This window comes from Urocitellus parryii, chromosome 7, assembly GCF_045843805.1.
Source record: "Urocitellus parryii isolate mUroPar1 chromosome 7, mUroPar1.hap1, whole genome shotgun sequence".
Taxonomy (NCBI): domain Eukaryota; kingdom Metazoa; phylum Chordata; class Mammalia; order Rodentia; family Sciuridae; genus Urocitellus; species Urocitellus parryii.
In genome coordinates, this window is record NC_135537.1 from 170345356 (window position 1) to 170365107 (window position 19752).

The following is a 19752-nucleotide window of genomic DNA, read 5'->3' on the forward strand; positions in this document are numbered from 1 at the left end:
TAAAGCAAAGCTGTTCCCACACCACCCAGCCCGGAGGACACTGCACAGTAGGAGCTACTTGAGAAGGAGAAGCTGCATTGGAGGGAGGATTTAGCTCACCTTAAAATCGACCCAGATTGCCATATGATGCCCTCGGGGTGGTGTTTCCATAGATGATCTTGGGGTACGTGGCCCATTAGATGAGGGGGAATCAAGTGCTTGCTAGATGGATGGACATGTGTGTGTGTGTGTGTGTGTGTCCCACTGGGCCGCAGACCCACCGTGGGTACTAATTTTGGCTGGACAAGGAGAGCAGACACCCAGGCTCCTCCCACCCAGGGTCCAAGGCTCCCTGGTACCTGAGCTCTAGGACTGGGTCTAAGCAGCAGCCACAGGCTTGTCCCCTCTTCCTCCATGTCTTCTTTCCCATCAACCTGCAAGTTAAGGGCCAACATTCCCTTGACGCCAGCTGAAAAACAGAGCGCGGAAGCTACACTTGGAAAGAAGATTGCTTTTTACTTTATTTACAACAGAATGTAAGAAAAAGTAAGTTATAAACAATAATAAATAACTAGGGAGGGGGATGACACGGTACAGCCATAAGACGACACAGGATGGCACATGTGAGTGTCAAACTTCCAATTACTTTGCTTGTCACCTGTAACACTTGGTCCTTCGGCAGTGGCAGTGGTATTTTGACTAATGTAACCAATCAGGATCCCAGCTCAAAATGTAAGCGCTAAAAATTACACTTGAAGCTACACAAGTGGCACAGGATAACATAAACTCAGAGAACCTCTTGCTAGAGATACAAAGAACTGAAGTGAGATGGGCAATCCAACAGACCTAATTTCAACTGAAACAGGCAGACACATCGAGAGGCTTATCCTAAAGCATTTGTTAACTTCACAACAACATTACAATTAATAATGGCATCTGAGAAACTCAACATACCACATTCTGTTACTGCACTAACTCCTACGAAGCTTAAACACATTTCAGATACAAACAGATTGTTTTGAAGGTAGAAGCCAGTATGTTTTGCCTTGGCATGCCAACTCTGTGTGCTATTGTGTGCTACGTGAGTTTGAGCAAGAATGAAGTTTAAAAGTTTACTGATGATCAGGTTGCAGTCATTGGACAGCAATCTTTTTTAAGAACTATGTCTCAGATTGCAGATTGTCACCTAGACTGTCAGATGATCAGAAAAGTACTAAAACCATTTAGACAATTCCTCTCTATTTGAATTATCAGATTACACATTTGATACAGAGTCAGTTACACTTTGGCTCTTCTCAAACATAAAATTCCTATTGACCTAAGCCACTCAGTGACCTATTATTTTGTTGTCTCTAAGCCAGGGGGAGAAACTAAAGAAAGAATTTATTTATTTATTTAAAAGTAGGTAGACATATGTCTTTATTTTTATTTATTTTTATGTGGTGCTGAGGATAGAACCCAGTGCCTCATGTGTGCTAGGCGAGCGCTATACCACTGAGTCCCAGCCCCAGTCCCATATTTATTTGTTATTTTTATGTAGTGCTGGGGATTGAACCTAGGGCCTTGCACACTCTAGGCAAGTACTCTACCACTGAGCAGCATCCCCAGCCCAGCAAGAAAGTAGAACTTAAAAATATTCATAAATAACAATCATCCTGAAACTTTCACTGAAAATGATTTATCAAGATTTGTCAGCATCTATTTTCTTAGTTCACTATTTTACTTTGAAATAAAATCACACAATTTACTTTTAGGAGTATTGTTGGGTTGTTTAAGTGTCTTCATTATACATCCACGACTGGCTGGTACTTACTTTCACAACCCAAAACATGGCTAATATACACCTCCAAACAAATCAAAACCATTCCCCCCACACATAGATGCAAAACCGTAACAGAAGCATTTATAAACGAGTGCACCAATGAACTCCTATGGTTTCAGGGATAATGGTGGCAAATAAAAGTGTCACAGCCTCCTTCATTCTTACCCTTTTCTTTGCTTTGTCTTTCTATAGCTCAAAATGAAATGATCTTCAGAGGTGACTTCTGACAGAGCTTATGCACTAAAAATAAGAAGACCTCTCTCTCTCTCCCAGGAAAGCACAGCCAAGGCAAGAATGCTATGCTACAGTCAACAAAAAATACAGACATTTCACACTCAAAACCCATTCAAAGTAATGGACCTTACAGCCATTTTCATGGTCTCCACTAACATCAGAGATGAAGAGGGGTGAACATATGTGTTATCCTACGGATTATTTGTTTTCATTTGGCTACCAGAGATTTAAAATTGGTGGTATGGTACTCACTACCCTATATTTATATATATATATACAGGTATAATACAATTTTGGTGAGTAAAGTTGAAGGTTTCCACATTGCAAACAGAGGCACTGAGTTAAGGATTCTATTTTTCCTCAAACATGCTTAGCAAATTCAAGTTTCTGCTTTTTTTTCTTCTTCTTCTAAATTTCCATCATGCAGCCATTTAATTTCCATCCTTATAAGAATTATTAATGTTCTATGTACACATTCATCGCAGGCTTGTATCCCACAATAACAAATCCGCATATGGAGAAGGTGAAATGACACTTGGAAACCAAGATGTGTAAAATATTGAAGTCATTTATGCATGTTATGACTGGATTAAATATTCAAAGCAGCTAAAGGAATATCTGCACACCCCCATTTTGTACTGCACACAAATCATATGTAGACAGAAAAACTGAACGTATGTTAAGAGCACACCCATTTTGTTACTTAAGAATCACACCATCATGGGCAGCTTCACAATTGATGTCTGTGGTATTATACTGGCTATAAAAGAAAGAAAGCTCACAAAAGGAAATCAGAAATTAGCTTTCTAAAGCATAATGAATTAATGACTTTGACAGCAGAAGCTACTTTATAAAAAGGGAAAATAGCAATGGTATTAATGGAAAAACTAGGTGCCAGATGTGTTAACAACCTGCACAGAATAAATTTGTTCTATGTGAAAATAATGATCCCACCCCTACCTTGATTTCAACTCTCAGACAGTAAGCAAATACATACGCTATCTCCTTGTCTTCTGAAAGTAGAATTTTGCTTTCTAAAGCCAAACATTCTTATTAAGTACTACTGCATGGAGAAGGAGCCATTGAAAAGTCCAAGGGGTTTGATAAAAGATTAAGTTTTCCCACAAGCAAAATTCATGCTTCCATACCATGCAAAGAGGTTTTCTTACTATGATACTATCATTCTTAAGGAAAAGATGCACTGTTATCTAAGCTATTTGTGACTGGTTTCCTTTGAGTACTGGGTCTATTTTTCCTTTAAGCTAAATGTCAGACTATAGATAAAGAAACGATGGTGCTGGGCTCATGGGTCCAGCGCCTGCACCTTGGGGGCGGGTGTCAATCTGCAAAAGACAACATGGAGTGCTGAGCACTGGGGGCGGGGGTGGGGGAAGCAGGCACTGGCCACCACTGAGGCTGAGGGAAGGAGAATCTGCTCCTTGGTCTACACTGTTTCCTTTGGAATCTCTGTTTTGGGAAGGCCCCTTTCCTGAGGTTGGAGGTGACGGTCAGAAAGGCTAGCTAGGGCGTGGGCTCTGGAGTTGCCCAGTTACCTTGTTTTCTTCCTCTCGTGAAGGACAAATATCAATGCTGAGATTCTGCTTGCCCTTCCTTCTGTGTTTAAAGGCAGTGAGGTGCAACAGTGACAGATTTCTCTTAGGACCAAAAGAGAATTCTTTCTGCCACTTTGATGAATGATCTTGCCTCCTGTCAATCTTGTTCGAATCTTGCATTCACACCACTTGCAGAAATGAAAGCAAGACTCATGGACATTTATTATCATTCCTTCTTCTTTTTTGGGGAGTGGGTACTTAGGGATTGAACTCAGGGGCACTCGACCACTAAGCCACATCCCAAGTCCTATTTTGTATTTTATTTAGAGACAGGGTCTCACTGAGTTGCTTAGCACCTCGCTTTTGCTGAGGCTGGCTTTGAACTTGCAATCCTCCTGCCTCAGCCTCCCAAGCTGCTGGGATTACTGGCATGTGCTATTGCGCCCAGCTATCATTCCTTCTTTTTACAAATAGGAGCCACCAGTTCTGCTCATGCTCTCCTCTCCCTTGGCAGTATTTACTTATTTCTGCAACATTCCTAATATCTGGCTCTTTCTTTCTTTCTTTCTATAGTGCTGGGGATCAAACCCAGGGACCCCCACAAACTAGGCAAGTGCTCTACGACTGAGCTATACCCCCAGGCTCCAAAATTTAGATTTTAAGGAAGGAGCAAGAGAATGACAGTCTTTTCTAAGGTCTAGTGGTGGGCGATCCATTCCAGGGATGTCTGGATGACTAAGGAAAATCAGGAGAGGAATGGGAGACAGTTCCCTTTTTCATGGTCTGCATACCAGACCTCTAACAGTGTTAAAGCCCAGTTAGCTTATTCTACCCTTGGATATCTTCAAATGGGCAAATAGTCAATGAATTCTATTCAGTTAATTGCAAATTCTGAGAATCTTAACGGATGATGGTAGCTGACAAGTCAAGGTTTGTTGGTACCTGTACAGAAAAAAAAGATGCTTGTTTCACCTGGGTCTCTTGGTTCCTAAACTAAACCATTCCAAAATAAATTGGTTATAGTCACATTTGTTCATGCAATCCTGAAAGATTTCGGAGGCCACAAGGGCACAAGGGGAAAGTTATTAAAAGGCAGAAACAAGTGGAAATCTTTATTATTAAATTCTGTGAAAGGTATAAATAAGTTATCATCAATTGCACTTGGAGCCTCTATACGTTCGTAATTAAAATTTTCAAAAATTTAAGGAGTTAACTAGGCCCCAAATCCTGAGTCAGATTAATCAAAATCTCAGTAACTACTGGTATTCAAGTATTGGTGGTCAGCAGTTCAAAATTTAACAATTAGGTTTGTGATGCCTGAGAGTATTTTTTTGAGAATTTCTGATGGGAGGAAATCGACTTTACTATTTTACCACACTTGGCAACAAAGTGGTATGAAGTTTTCATATATTTACCCTTGAAGTCCATGCCAGCCTCACCAAATGCCCAATACCAAGGCTTCCTCCCTGACTTATAGCTGTGTCTACAGAAGGTCCCTTCTGGTTTTTTGCAAGTCTCACATCTGAAATATACTATGACGCTGTGTGGCATACTTAGGATTCATATTATTTGTGAAATTACTTTACCCCATGCACACTCAGAGATCAAAGGAACATGTTTGAGTGACAAAGCAGTCTTTTCCTATATCAGAAGATTCTTAGAAAACAACAACAACAACAACAAAATGAAAATATAAAACCCATGAGATCTCCGGGTGAGGTCACTCTGACTTGGGCCGACGTGGCTTCTCTGAGGAGTGCATGCCGGGTAAATTCAGAGTGGCTCTTTTCTCAGGGTCTGGAAGCGTGAGAGTTTCTGGAGCTGACTTTTTCCGGGGTCGATCTTTGGGAACTGACAGAAATTCTGGTGCATCTGTGGAGAGAGGGGTGGAAGGGGCGCTGGACGGGGCGCTGCGCACGGAAGAAGGCAGCAGGGGAATGCTCGAGATAGAAATGGCAGGTGGGAAAACGCCAATTTTCTTGTTGGTGGCTTCCTGAGTGGCTCGTTCAAATTCGCGGACTTCATCCATTGTCATGTCTTCAACGGGAAAAAGAAAGAAAACTGAGCTGTCACTTGGAAGAGACGCAAACAGATTCATCACTTCACCTGGCTTCAAAGGAACTCTGGGAACCCCATCATTAAGGGGGCTCTTTCTGATCACAAACCCAAATTGTCATGGAAATACTAAATCCTCAGTTATTTTCCATTTTACTGAGACACACCCTGGAAACAATATTCCTTTGTGTACACCCATCTAAGATCTTCCAGAGCATTATTGAGCCAGTATTTTGAGTATTCTGGATAAATACTTAAAAGAAGAGTACATGACTAGACCCAGATAGAGTGTGTGTGTGTGTGTGTGTGTGTGTGTGTGTGTGTATGTGTGTACAAATGTGTGTGAGCGCGTGTGTGCATGCATTGTGGGTATGGTGTCGGGTATATTGAGCTAGTGTTAGACCTGGTCATCTCTTCTGTAAAGAGAAAGTAATTAAAGCAATCAGTGGTCCTGAAATGATACATATTATTGTCATCTTCAGATCAAAAAAAAAAAAAAAAAAAAGAAAAGAAAAGAAAGAAAAGAAAAAAAAAAACCCTGATATATCTCTATAAGGTAAATTCAGGTAAATAGCCAGAATTTCTCAAAATGCTGTCTTCTTATTTAATAAATACACTCATTTCTTTTTCTTTTTCTTTTTTGGGTATTCTGAAGAGGCACGGAGGTGCTGTTGTTCCTGGTTTCCTAACTATGTATCCGCTATGAGATTATTATGTTTTAATTCAGCTTAAAATACAAATAAGAAGACAACAATAATAAGCCTGAAAATTACCCCAAAGCCAAGAAAATAAAACCATTTCTCAAAGCAACTTGAAAGAAAAAATAATAGAGAATGAAAAGGGAGGATCATTTAATGAGCAAGGATTGTTTTTTAAGAGGAAAAATGCATTATCTGTAATTCAACAGATAAGTCAGCGATGCTTCATTTAACAGGCATTGTCAGGTGATGTAGATTTTCCAGATACCTAAAATACCCTTCTTAAGTGAGAAATTAAAAGCAGCATTTTAAAAGATGTAAACATTTCCCTAATGAATTTAATGCATACACACTTACTACCTTGAAGACACACTATATTGTGCCACTGTGCAACTATCCAGGGATGATTCTCTTCTCAGGGTCTGTTCTTTATAGCTTCCTATCACTTTTCTCATTTTCAGAAACTGTATTATTAATGTTATTATTATTTATTTATTGCAGGGCTGGGGATTGAACCCAGGGCCTGGCGCATGTCAAGCAAGCACCCTACCACTGAGCTACACCCCCAGTCCTGTCAGAGTTACTATTAACTACTGCCAGTCTGGTAACCTTTGACATTTTATTTACCAGGAATAGGGCAACAGGTAACTGGGCTTATTAGAATAGGCACCGAGTGAAGGCCTATGGGCTTGTCTTTGAGTAAAATGTGAAATCTGCTGCCCATGGATTTTCATCTATTTTGACTTTCCAGAGACTCATTTTTCATTCTCTCTTGTCCTCTGTCATGAACTTAGTAATTGAAACTTCCTTAGATAATGCTGCATGACTAAACTGTTGTGAAACCACATAGCCATTCTAGAAATATTAAGTATGGAATGAACATTCATGATACAGTATTAATCATTAGGTTTTATAACATCTGAGCAAACCAGAAACTTTCCATAAAATGAAATCCTTCTGAATAATTATTAAAATTTCCTGAAAGGGAAAAGTCTTTACAAAAATAAAAAATAACAACTGTGTTGACATAATATAAAATTCACAATATATCTTATTAATTTACCACTTTGTTTTCTTTTTTTTTTTTTTTTTGGTGGTACTAGGGACTGAACCTAGGGGTGCTCTATGACTGAGCTACATCCTCAATCCTTTTTATTTTTTATTGAGACAGGGTCTTGCTAAATTACTGAGGCTGGCCTTTAATTTGTGATCCTCCCACCTTGGCCTCTGAAGTTCCTGGGATTGTAGGCATGCGCCACTGCACCTGGCAATTTAGTCTTCTAAAAAATACTAAGGCAATTAGCTAAGAATGAGATTAAGGTTAAAAAAGGAGTTATTTACTTTGAAGTAAAGTCAAGACTCTCAGAAAAATTTTACTGAATTGAACTAAGGTGTGTTTTTGAGAGAATAAACAAATAGCATCTTTGAGAAATTAGACTTTCTAACTAGCATCTGTGCATGGTGCTCTACTTCATGCATCCATCAGGGGGCAGAAATCATCCAAAGCACAGAATTTTAATTTTCCATTCCCAGTCCCTTAGACGTTCCCTTCCTTGAAGGCTTTGAAAGCCCTCAATTGAAAACAAGACTGTTATTTCCTTATGCTGTGTTCAGGGTTGTTAATTTTGCATAATTTCAATCTAATCTATCCTTGCTCAGGTGGATTATTTAAATTTCATTTAGCACCCATGCAGGTTTTATTTGTGATGCACAGCAGCTTCTTGATTTTAACTGGTTTTTTTTTTTTTTTTTTCATTGTGATAGTGTAGAGAGACTATGGAAAGATAAATGATCCTCAATTTCATGGAATTCCAAAGAATAAAGGAAATGTCACAAGCTTTCAAAATCATCACTTTGTGTAACTTATCAGTGGGTAGGGTATATCTTACACTGAAGTCACAACTGTGATTTGCAGCCAGAGAATGCATGGGACTTCTAGCTTATCAGTTGTACATAGTGAAACTGACATTATAATACTCAGAGTAAAACTAAAAGAAAACCAAGCAAAGAGCCTTAAGCTGCAAACTTCAAGAAATGAGAAGGTGAAAAGCACTGGCTTGGTGCCCTTGAGACAGCCCCAGTGTCCCCTTTCCCTGTGGCTTGGTCCTATGTCTGGTCATATTTATAGTGATCCGCTTTCAGATCAGTTGAGGAGGAACTAGTATCTGACATTCCAAAAGGAAAAGGCAATTGAAAGTGACGAAAATTCAAGAATAGTTTCCTTAAAGACATTTCTAACGTTAGAACAGGGAGAGAGGAGTGGGAAGTCTTATCAGAATGTGTACATTTGTGGAAGGGAAACACTTCAAGTGAGTATTGCCCCAACAGTTTCCTGCAAACCCAATCACTGCATGCAAAGCAGGGCAGGAAGAGTTAGGGCCCTTGCAGACTCAAGGGCAGTCACATGCAGCCAATGGCAGCCCGTAAGCTCTTCAGGCACATTCCAAAGTCATGCTCTAAAATCTTAACTAAAATTTCCAATGTGCAACCAGAAGGTCTTCACGATCTTAAAGCATCTATTCACAACAACAGCCACTTCTCAATTTTCTCTACCTACATTCTTGAATTTTTTTTTTTTTAAATCTAATATGTATTATTCCAGGCCCTGGGCTGACAGACAACTCAAGCTGGACCCCAAAGAAAACCCAGCTCTTTGTATGGCTGAAGACCCATAAAATGACTTGGTGATTACTTTTTTTCTTTGTTGACTGTTTTTCCTTTCACTAGCAAAAAGGATGTAGAGATGACTCTATTTAAGATGCTGGTGAACACCACAAGCTCTTAATTTCCCATGTGCGACTAAATAACCTCAGGCTCTGAGGCTTTTGCTAAGTCCCAGGCTGGATCGTCTGTGCAGCTCAGCACATTTCCCGTGATCAGCCCTTCACTACTCAGCCTGTCTGTGTGCAGACTGCAGTTCTGTCTTGAGATTACCCTAAGTAAAAAAGAACTGATTGGGTAAAATAGCTATAAAGAGCCTTAGGAAGCATTTCAAAGCACATGTAAAGAAACCTAAAATAGCAGATGAGCCAGAAGCCCTCCTCTGAATGAACAAGTAAGTGTTAACTACGTTTTGAAAAGTTACTGACATGTTGTTCTAGTTTACATACGACACCCATTTTTTACTCCTATGCTCTTTTTATGTTCAGTGCAGGCCATTTCACTAGTATCACAATATGTTTCCACTCTCCATGTTCTTGGTTTTATGACCAAAACAACCCCCAAATCAAGCAACTTTAAAGAATTGAAATGTCTGGAAGAGAGAGGCCACACTGCCTGCTCTAGACCCAGCTCAGCATCTTCACCAACAGCCTCTTGGGCAATGACATGATTTTGTGGACGGTTGGGAAAAGAGCATTTGCAGTATTTCAAAGATCAGTTTACGTGTTTGTTTCATACAGGGTGGGCAACATGTTTTAAAAATTCTACATACACTTGTTTGGGCATGGCTCTCTATGTCATCCACAGTGGAGGAATGCTGATTGCAAACTTTTATGTTGGTTTGTTCATGCATGTTTTTCTCGTATTCCCGAACATCATCCATTGTCATATCTGAAAGAGGTCAAGATGTTGGCAACTTCCGTTATTAAATGCAAACTTTCCATGGGGAGACTTTAGGGAAAGATGGTAGCTTAGCAGTAGCCAGAGAGGTTTTAAAAAGCAGGGAACTGATTAACTTTATGAGGAATAAATCATAAAGTTAGTTAAACCAGCCAAAGGGGGAATAAGGGCAAGGAAGTTCAGTCAAAATAGACTTAGAACAGAGAAGAGTGGAAATTACTTAGGGGTGATTCTTGTGAAGTGAGCTTGGTGGTAGAAAGTATTAGCACGTGGCCAGTGCGTAGCCTGAGATCTCCTAAAGCTTCGTTAGAAGATCCCTTTGGGGACAGAGGGTCAGGATTATTTGGTTTAATACTTACCTTCCAAATGCCTTTCCAAGTACATTGAGAGTCTTTTCAATCAATGCATTCAACAACAGAAAGGACACTTTCACTGCTATCATAGGAGACAGGACGTAGAAGGCAGAGCACTGACATTCAGGTACAGGAGAGGCTTGGTGCCATTCTCTCACGGATACATTTTTGCACAGATACATGGTATCAGAGAGTGCAGGTCTACACTGAGCTTTGAGTCTAGCCTAACAGCTTGAAGATGGCTGGCACTACTTCCACCCACACTGATCTATAAATAAAATGGCACATGACATGATTTTTGGCCCCAGTCTGCAGTGTTTCAGGATAATGATCTCTTAATCCAGTAGTTCTCAACAGTGGACAATTTTGTGACATCTTTGGTTGTCATAACTGTGGAAGGGGTTCTACTGGCATCTATACAAGAGGGCAGAGGCCAGGGATGCTGAGGAACATTTCACAATGCACAGGACTTCCAGCCCCCAACAAAGAATAATCTGATCTAAAATATCCACAGTGCTGAAGTTGAGGAATCCTATCTTAGTTCAACTGTTTAAAAAACTTAAAAGAAAGAACCCGTCCATCTTCAGTATGTGAAATGCATAAAATTGACAATTAGTCTCACTTTAAATACTCCCTTGGTTTTATTCCCCACCCCCACCCCTCTCCTTACATTTTATCAGCAGTTTCTCCAGATGGGCACTCTGTTATTGCTGCCTTGATGTAATTTAATGCTGTGCCTCTTAACCAATGAAGGTAGCCCATCGATTGCTTCATCTACCACCCCAATCACTAACTGGCTTGGTGGGGGATTTACAATGGGTATTCACAGTTGAAATTTTTCCTTAAGTATTTTCTGTGTCATGTGGTTTAGTGTCTTTATATCAATCCAAGTGTCATGTGAGATTTCTCTTCATTTCCAAAGGGCAGACATGCAGAACTTATGATTTAATTCTATGTGGTCTAGGGCCAAGATGGAGCATGGCTCTAAATCCAGACCTGGGCTATTTTATTTAGCGGATAATCCCCCTCCTGCCCTGAAATCATTAATCAAAAATGCTGTCGTTAAGCAATATAAGTATCAAGAATGCTAAGCAGCAGTCTGGCCAGGCAAAGAGCATGCTTTTTTTTTTTTTTTTTTTTTTAGAAAACAGAGACATCTGAGAAGCAATAGGAGATGCTGCTTTATGATTAGAATAAACACACTTAGTTAACAACAACACATTCTTCAATACAATCATGTTAATTTCAATGGCTGATTTTCAAAATATCTTAAACACACCTGGAATAAATATTAAGCCACCTGAAAGTTTAAAATTTAAATAAGTTTCTCTATACAAATGTCATTACACTCCTAATTTGGAAAACAAAAGCAAGTAAGTTTTAGTTTTATTTGCTCCAGGGAATCCCAACAGAAATCATTCTTTATCTCTAATTAGCTCAATGTTAGAAGAAGGGCCTAAATAGTGTGACTATGTGCTTTCAAAGATGTAGCAGTGTTATGAATGTGAAAAAGGATTTAACAACAAAGATGTTCATTACTGCCTTAGTCTTTTTCTTTTTTTTTTTTTTTTGGTACCGAGGATTGAACTCAGGTACTGTATTACTGGGCTACACCCCCAGTCCTTTATATTTTTTATTTTGAGAGTCTCACTAAGTTTCTTAGGGCCCTGGCTAAGTTGCTGAGGCTGGCCTTGAACTTTCGATCCTCCTGTCTTGACTTCCTGAATTTCTGGTATGTGCCACCACGCCCAGCTTGTAGAGATAATCTTGAGTTATTGTTAAATAAAAAACATGAGGCAAAACTGAACACGTTATAATTTTAGTATGAAAAGCGTCATCTACATTTTAAAACAATGAAAGCATACATTGCACAATGTTTACAGTGATTGAGTTGGAATTCCAGATAATCTTCATTGCCTTTCTTTTTTTTTATCCATGTTTTCTAAATTTTCTGCATCAATTATGCATTACATAAGAAAGAACAGAATATTATTTAAAAATCTATTCATTTGGAATCATTAGAAGATGAATATCATCAATTTGGAACTGGTAAGGAGAAAAAAATCCCTTGTTTTTTTTTTTAAAATGAAAAGTTAAGGAACAAAATTTCAACATGTGGGGGTGGGGCTTGCCTAGTATGTTTGAGGCTATAGGTTTGATTCTGGCACTGCAAATCAAAGCAAACAAACACCAAAAACCCAAATTTCAGAAAATTGCACCTAAAAGAAAAAAAAAATCTTACCTACGTAAGAATGAACATTTACAATAGGGTATTTCTCTAGAGGATGATAATTTGGTCCCTGCTGATGCCAAAGGAAAATACCTTTGTCTAAGTCCTTAAATATCCCCACAGACGATGAATGTGTATGGAAATGATGTATGAATTTTCAATATTCCTTGGAAACTTATGGAAATTCTAATCAAGTGAAAATGTTCCAGGTTATTTGGTAAAGTGCATTTTTTTGCTTTTATAACATATATTACCTTGAGATCTATATCTGAATCAATTCTTTAGAAAATTCAATTACATATGCCCAAAGACAGATTATACTTTCAGAGATGATTCATCTTCATTATTGATTGATTTTCAATGATCAGAACAACTTCTCACGATTTAGTTCCAGCATTTGCATCAAACAAACTCTTAATGAAAGGAATCCTATGTCAGTTATGTTGCAAATAAATTGGTAAATAACTACCCCTTAACTTAGATTTTGAAAGGTTATAATTTGCTTTTCCTAAGTAAGGTTTCTTAAACCAAGGCTTCTGAAACAAGTAACACTGGAGCTAATTGTCTGATTTAAGAGCGTTGGAACCAGTACAATATTTCTTCTGATAAGGCAAATGAATCTAGTATCTTTGGAGCTTTGCTGTCAGAGTTTCACTGACATGATCAGCACTAGGAAGTCTTCCAGAGGTGTAAATTCTCTCACTGTACCTCAAGGGGACAAAATTTCCTCCTTGTCCTTTGGAAACGCCATTTCTTTCCTTATCGTCTCTTTCCTTGTCCTATATTAGGTAAGGAGAGAGCGGCCGGAGTTGCATTTCCCAGGAATGTGAAGGTCACACTGCATGGGGCCCTAGTGGAAACCTCTTCTCTGCCAGGTGCCCGGGTGGAGGTCCAGGCAAAAAGTGCTCTAGTCCTGGGGATTTGTGAATTGAGGAATCTTCTTAGGTTTCCTAAACTATCAAATAAAGGCTCGCATTAAGCAGCAAAATAGACCTCGACTATATGAGCCTTACATGCTTCAACCATTTTTTTAAAATAAAATGTTTTAAGTTATTATTTATTTGATCACTCAAGTAATACATGAATTTTGTACCCCCCAAAATTTCATAAAGTACTGGTTTAAATAGAGAAAAGTATTTAATTCCTTTTAATCTCTTCCAATCTTATTGCTTCTCCTAGAGATAATCACTTAAGAGACTGAGGCATGTGCTGGTAGATATTTATTCTATGAAGTCATAGGCATTTATCTCTGTCTCTGTCTCTCTCTCTCTCTCTCTCTCTCTCTCTCTCTCTCTCACACACACACACACACACACACACACACAAACTCACAGATAGTCTTATTTACATTTACACATATGGAATCATACTGTAGTTACTATGTTTTTCTATTCCGGTAAGTAGTATTTTGATTTCTTCTTTCTTCTTTCTAAGGGAAAATGTACATACTTCCATATCAGTAAAACAGAACTATTTATTTTTCTTTGTGCTGCTGAGAATCAAACCCAGGGCCCCGAACATACTAGGCAAATGCTCCACCACTGATCCATGCCCTAGCCCTGACCTTATTCTTTTTAACAGTTTTGCACAATATTCATAGTATGGGTGCGGGTGCACCAGAATGCCTTTATCCATAGACCTGTTCATGGACATTTACACTGAGACTGACTAATTTTTAACTCTGATAAACATTATTATACATAACAGCTTTGTACATAAATTCCGGAGTATATTTATCTCTCTCTCTCTCTCTTTTTTGGTTTTTGGGATTAAACCGAAATGCTCTACCACTGAAGTATACCTGCAGCTTGCACATGTATATTTCTTTTTTTTTTTTTTTTTAAAGAGAGAGTGAGAGAGGAGAGAGAGAGAGAGAGAGAGAGAGAGAGAGAGAGAGAGAGAGAGAGAGAGAGAGAGAATTTTTCAATATTTATTTTTTAGTTCTCGGCGGACACAACATCTTTGTTGGTATGTGGTGCTGAGGATCGAACCCGGGCCGCACGCATGCCAGGCGAGCGCGCTACCGCTTGAGCCACATCCCCAGCCCCACATGTATATTTCTTAAGAAAAAATTTATCTGGGGGGGCTGGGGTTGTGGCTGAGAGGTAGAGCGATAGCCTAGCACGTGCGAGGCCCTGGGTTGGATCCTCATCACCACATAAAAATAAATAAATAACAAAAACAAAAGTACTGTGTACAACTAAAAGAAATAAATATTAAATAGAAAAAGAATAAATTTCTCGGTTGGGGATGTAGTTCAGTGATAGAGTGCTTACCCAGTATGTGTGAGGCACTGGGTTTGATCCTCAACACCACATAAAAGTAAATAAATAAAATAAAGGTCCATCAACAACAATTAAAAAATATTAATAAGTAAGTAAATAAATAAATAAAATTCTCAGGTTGGGTGCAGTGGCGCACTCCTGTAATCCTAGCAGCTCTATAGCTTGAGGCAGGAGGATCCTGAGTTCAAAGCCTGCCTCAGAAACTTAGCAAGGTCCTAAGCAACTTTGTGAGACCCTGTCTCTACTTAAAATACAAGAAAGTGCTGGGGATGTGGCTCAGTGTTTGAGTGCCCCTGGGGTTTAAAACCCGTACTCCCTCAAAAAAATTTATCGAAGTGAATGATTACATCATAGGTTATTTATACTTACTATTTTATAGTATACTTTATACTTTATCATTTTATATCCCAACTGGATACTATCGCTCTCTTAAACTTTTGCTACCAGATAGGCCAATGTAATAACTTCTTGTTGTTTTCTTACATTTCTTGTGATTGGTGGTGAGTTTATTGGCCACTTGCATTTCTTCTGTGATTTACCTATTCATATTCCTTACTGTTTTTCTATTGAGGCATTAGATTTTCAGTTTATAGAACTTCTTTGTATAATTTGGATATTAATCCTCTTTGGCTACATGTGTTGCAAACATTTTCTCCTACTCTTTTAAATTTGTTTATGGTGGCAACTTTTCTCAATTATTTTATTTATTTTTTTGTGAGGAGTTGGGGAGTGGACCCATGAACTCATGCTTGCTAAGCACATGTTCTACACTGAGCTACAACCTCGGCACAATCATTGTATTGAATTTTTTTTTTCTATGTGGTATGGGGGATCAAACCCAGGAGCATTCTACTTCTGAGCTACATCACCAATCCTTTTAATTTTATTTTTGAGACAGGGTTTCGCTAAGTTGCTTAGGGCTTAGCTAAGCTATTGCGGCTGGCCTTGATCTCGAGATCCTCCTGCCTCAGCCTCCTGAGTGGCTGGGATTACACGTGTGTGCCACTGTGCCTGGTCCCTCTTTTTATTTTTAAAGAAGGCAGATTGATTTCATAGGAAGAGGAGGTGAGATGATATATTTGAAAGGCCGTTAGGATCTAAGTCTTTAAACATGGAGAGATATTACAGATGCCCTGAAACAAAGCGTCTGCAAGCACAAATTCTCCTCTACTGTACTGAACAGTTGCAGCAGCCAAAGTTGTAAAAAGGAAAGACTCATACTTGAATTCAAGGACCTGTTCAATGGCACATTTTCCTTTGCTTTTTTCTATAAACATAATCTCTCTCTACTTCCTGGCTCCTCAGCTAAAACAGAGGTCATGTTTTCTTCATACTAGGTTAAAACTGAAATCTTGAACACGTAGTTGTGTTGGGGAGGATCTAGCAATCATGAATTAGACTGGATACTCCTTTAGCTCCAGTAAAATGGTGGCCATGCATGCTCTGGGAAGTGCCACTGTTTAACCCTTTAAAATGATCATGGAATCAATACACGCTTGTTACAAAAAGTTCAGGGTGCCTCCACTTGTTGGTACTGAAAGGCTTGGTGCACGCCCTTTCCATGTGATTCAGACCATGGAGATCTAGAACTATCAAGTTGTGATTTTTTTCTGTAATTAGGGGTGGAGAAGAGGGTTCAGCGATTCCTTTGAAAATCTTCTGGAAAGCTATGAGCTGTCTCATTAGCAAAAATGAGCCTGAGCACACACACCTAAAATGTTGCACAAGAGCCACGGTGCTCAGGTTTGTATTTCAGGGGAAATGGAAATACACCATTGGAAAATGGTGGCTTAGTGAATTCAACCAGCTGAGCTAGCCTCTAGCAGGCTTGTCTCTGCTTTGAGCCTGCTTCACCATGATTAGGCCTGCCCCAGGGGCTCCAGGCTGATCGCTAAGTCACTTTCATGAGGACTGTTTCATCTACATCAGCCCCAACTTCTCCTTGTATATCCCTCATACTTTTTGGGAAGAGTTTGGTTTTCAAAGACATTCATTAGGTTTCACTCAGTCACAGCTCCCTCTGGCAATCTTTAGTGTTCCTTTCTCAAAATACTGTCAGATTCGTGAAGCAAAAACATGCTCTTGTGAACCTGGGCTGGCTATTTTTATCCACCTCTCCTCTCACCCCGTCTCCTGAAATGCGTTGTTGTTGCCTCTCTGATTAGTGTTCTAGTCATGCAGAGAGACCCAAGGCTCATGGGTAAAGACCAATCAGCGCTTCGAAAGACAAACTCAACTCCTCCAAATGGAAAGGGATACACTTCACAATGAACACAGGCAGAATAAAATCTGTTTAGGGAAATAGTTTCGTGACAGCCAAATGCTGGAATGCAGAAAAGATGTAAAATTAATCCTTGGGTGAGAAAAGATCACCATCTTCTACAATGTCTCTTTTCTTGGTTCTTAATTAAGCACTGGAGGTGGTGAGTCTAATTAGAGAGAAAGACAGCCAGGGCTTCTGCTGCGTAAGGGTGCACTGCACCGGCACACAGCAGCAGAGGGGAGGCGGCTGACATCCAGCCTCAAACCCATGGCACCTGCTGGCTCTGCCCAGAAGAAGCATCTTTTTCTAGTTTTTCTGTTTAAAAGGGGTGCTTTTTTTCTAATTCTCACAAAACATCAGAGTCCCGCAGTTGGCCCTGAAGACACCTACAATTCTCCAGTTTAACCTATTTGGAACTGAACTAACTAAACTGTTGTTTTCAATCCAATCTGGCATACAGCCCATGCTATAAACCAATAGTTTGGAAGGCTTGTTAAAACACAGATTGCTGATTTACACCCCACCAAAGATTCTGAATTGGCAAGTTTAGCCTGGTAGGCGGGGGGCAGAGTGTCTAAGAATATGTGTTTCTAATAAATATCCAGAGGATGCTGATATTGAAGGCTCAGGGACCTAACTTTGAGTATCAGTGCTATGAATTACAGCTAGAGGCAAGGGATTCATTACCTTAGGCCTTTTCCATGTTTACTAATGACCAGACCAGAGAAAGAAAAAGCAACTTCAGGTACCCCGAACTGCAGGGTTATCCTGCATGCGCTTGGCCTTGGTAACAAAGACACACACATTTACCTAAAAAGCCCAGAGTCTTCAGCATTTCTCTGAATAAGTGGCTGAGAAGACTCTGTGGGCTCGGGCTGTTTCCATTCATTTGATTTCCCAAGTGTCTGCATCAGGTAATGAAGGAGCCACTGTACTCCGGCTGGCAGCTCAGTTGGCTGCTGGTGCCTGCGGGTAGTTAGTGTGAAATTGATGGTGTGGCTCTCAGACCCCTTACTGAGTGAAAAGGCTACTTGTTATGGTTGGGGCCAGGGATGTGGATATAGAGGGTGGAGACCCACGCTGGGGAGAACAAGGTGCTTTGATCATCTATGTCCACTAAAGTCTGTACTCTTTTATTTATTTATTTTTAATTTTTTGTTGCAGTTGGACATAATAACTTTATTTTGTTTATCTATCTATTTATTTATTTTTTATGTGGTGCTGAGGATCGAACCCAGTGCCTCACACATGCAAGGTAAGCGCTCCACCATTGAGCCACAACGCCAGCCCTGTACTCTTTTTTAAATATATATTTTTTAGTTGTTGATGGACCTTTATTTTATTTATTTGTATGGGGTGCTGATGATCAAACCCAGTGCCTCACGTATGCTAGGCAAGCTCATTGCCACTGAGCCACAACCCCAGCCCTGTACTCTTTTTATTTTATTTTTTTTTTCACTCAGGTACAGAAAGGACTTTTTGAGTAATAAGACTCCTTGAGCTGTTAACCTCCCTCACCTAACCCACCCTAAGCAGGTAGGCAGGTGTTCCGTTCCTGAAGGTCTCCGGGCTGGAGAGCTCCCATTTCACTTGGTTTGGTGTTCTAGCTTTGGGCTTCTATAAAAATCTGAGAATTTTCTCTTTTCCTTTTACTCTCCATCCTGCTCAATTTTGCAGTGCTGGAGATTTAAATTAGGTCCTTGCACATGCTAGGCAAGCCTCTCTCTCTTTCAACTAAATGCCTTTAAGTTGCCATAGGTGCAGCTGAGATAGGAAAGAATCATCCCTATTCTCCGTACTTAGCCATTCACTTACTGGATAGCCACTCATGATTTTTTTTTCTTTTTAGTTGTAGATGGACACAATACCTTTATTTTATCTTTATTTATTTAACTTTATTTCATTTATTTATTTTTATGTGGTGCTGGGGATTGAACCCAGTGCCTCACACATGCTAGCCAAGTGCTCTACCACTGAGCCACAACCTGGCCCCACTCGTGACTTAAAAGAAAAAAACTTTTTTAAAATTGTAGATGGATGCAATACCTTTGTTTTATTTATTTATTTTTATGGGGTGCTGATGATGGAATCCAGGGCCCACATGTAAGGCAAGTGCTGTATCACTGAGCCACAATCCCAGCCCTCACCCATGATTTTTTCCCTGCTAATATCCTGTATTTAATCAAACCCTCTTTCCTTTTTAACAGCTTTGCAGTGTTTAGCTCCCCTTTTTCTGGGCAGCGGTGAGGACTGAACCCAGGGCTTTGAGCATGCTAGATAAGCGCTCTACCACAGAGCTACACCCTTAGCCCTGCTTTGTCCTCTTGATCAGAGGCCGGCTACTCTTTTTGATGTTGCCCTTACTGGAAAGTCCTCAATGGCATTCTGGGGCTAGAGAGAAACCGGTCCAAGTGCCCTGTCTCTTGGTCTTTAAAGTGGCAGATTTTGGGTCTTCAGGTCCTGTCCTCTTGCCAATTGGTTCAAGCCTATTATTCTTGGAATATCCTTTGGATATTCCCTTGGAGCTGGTAACAAGGAAACCATGAGCTCTGAGAAGTACAAGTCAGGAGAGGCCAGAAGCTCCTAACCTTTGTTGATGTTGGGGTTCCATCTGAGAAAAGCTTCCCAGCAAAAAGAACACCCAGAAAGATTTGTTTAACCATCAGAGGAGACTCTGTCTACCTGTCTCAAAAAAGACAACACCAACAGACAGGTCTAT

General features: G+C 39.8%; 1 protein-coding gene across 1 annotated transcript in view; it reads right to left on the reverse strand.

Annotated features, from left to right (window-relative positions):
• Positions 1-557: 557 nt before the first annotated feature.
• Pitpnc1 (phosphatidylinositol transfer protein cytoplasmic 1) overlaps positions 558-19752 on the reverse strand; it is a 249957-nt gene continuing 230762 nt past the window's right edge. The window contains exon 9 of the mRNA XM_026402284.2: positions 558-5625. Coding sequence (XP_026258069.1) covers positions 5309-5625 — 317 coding nt within the window. The 3' untranslated portion in view covers positions 558-5308. The remainder of the gene's footprint in view (positions 5626-19752) is intronic.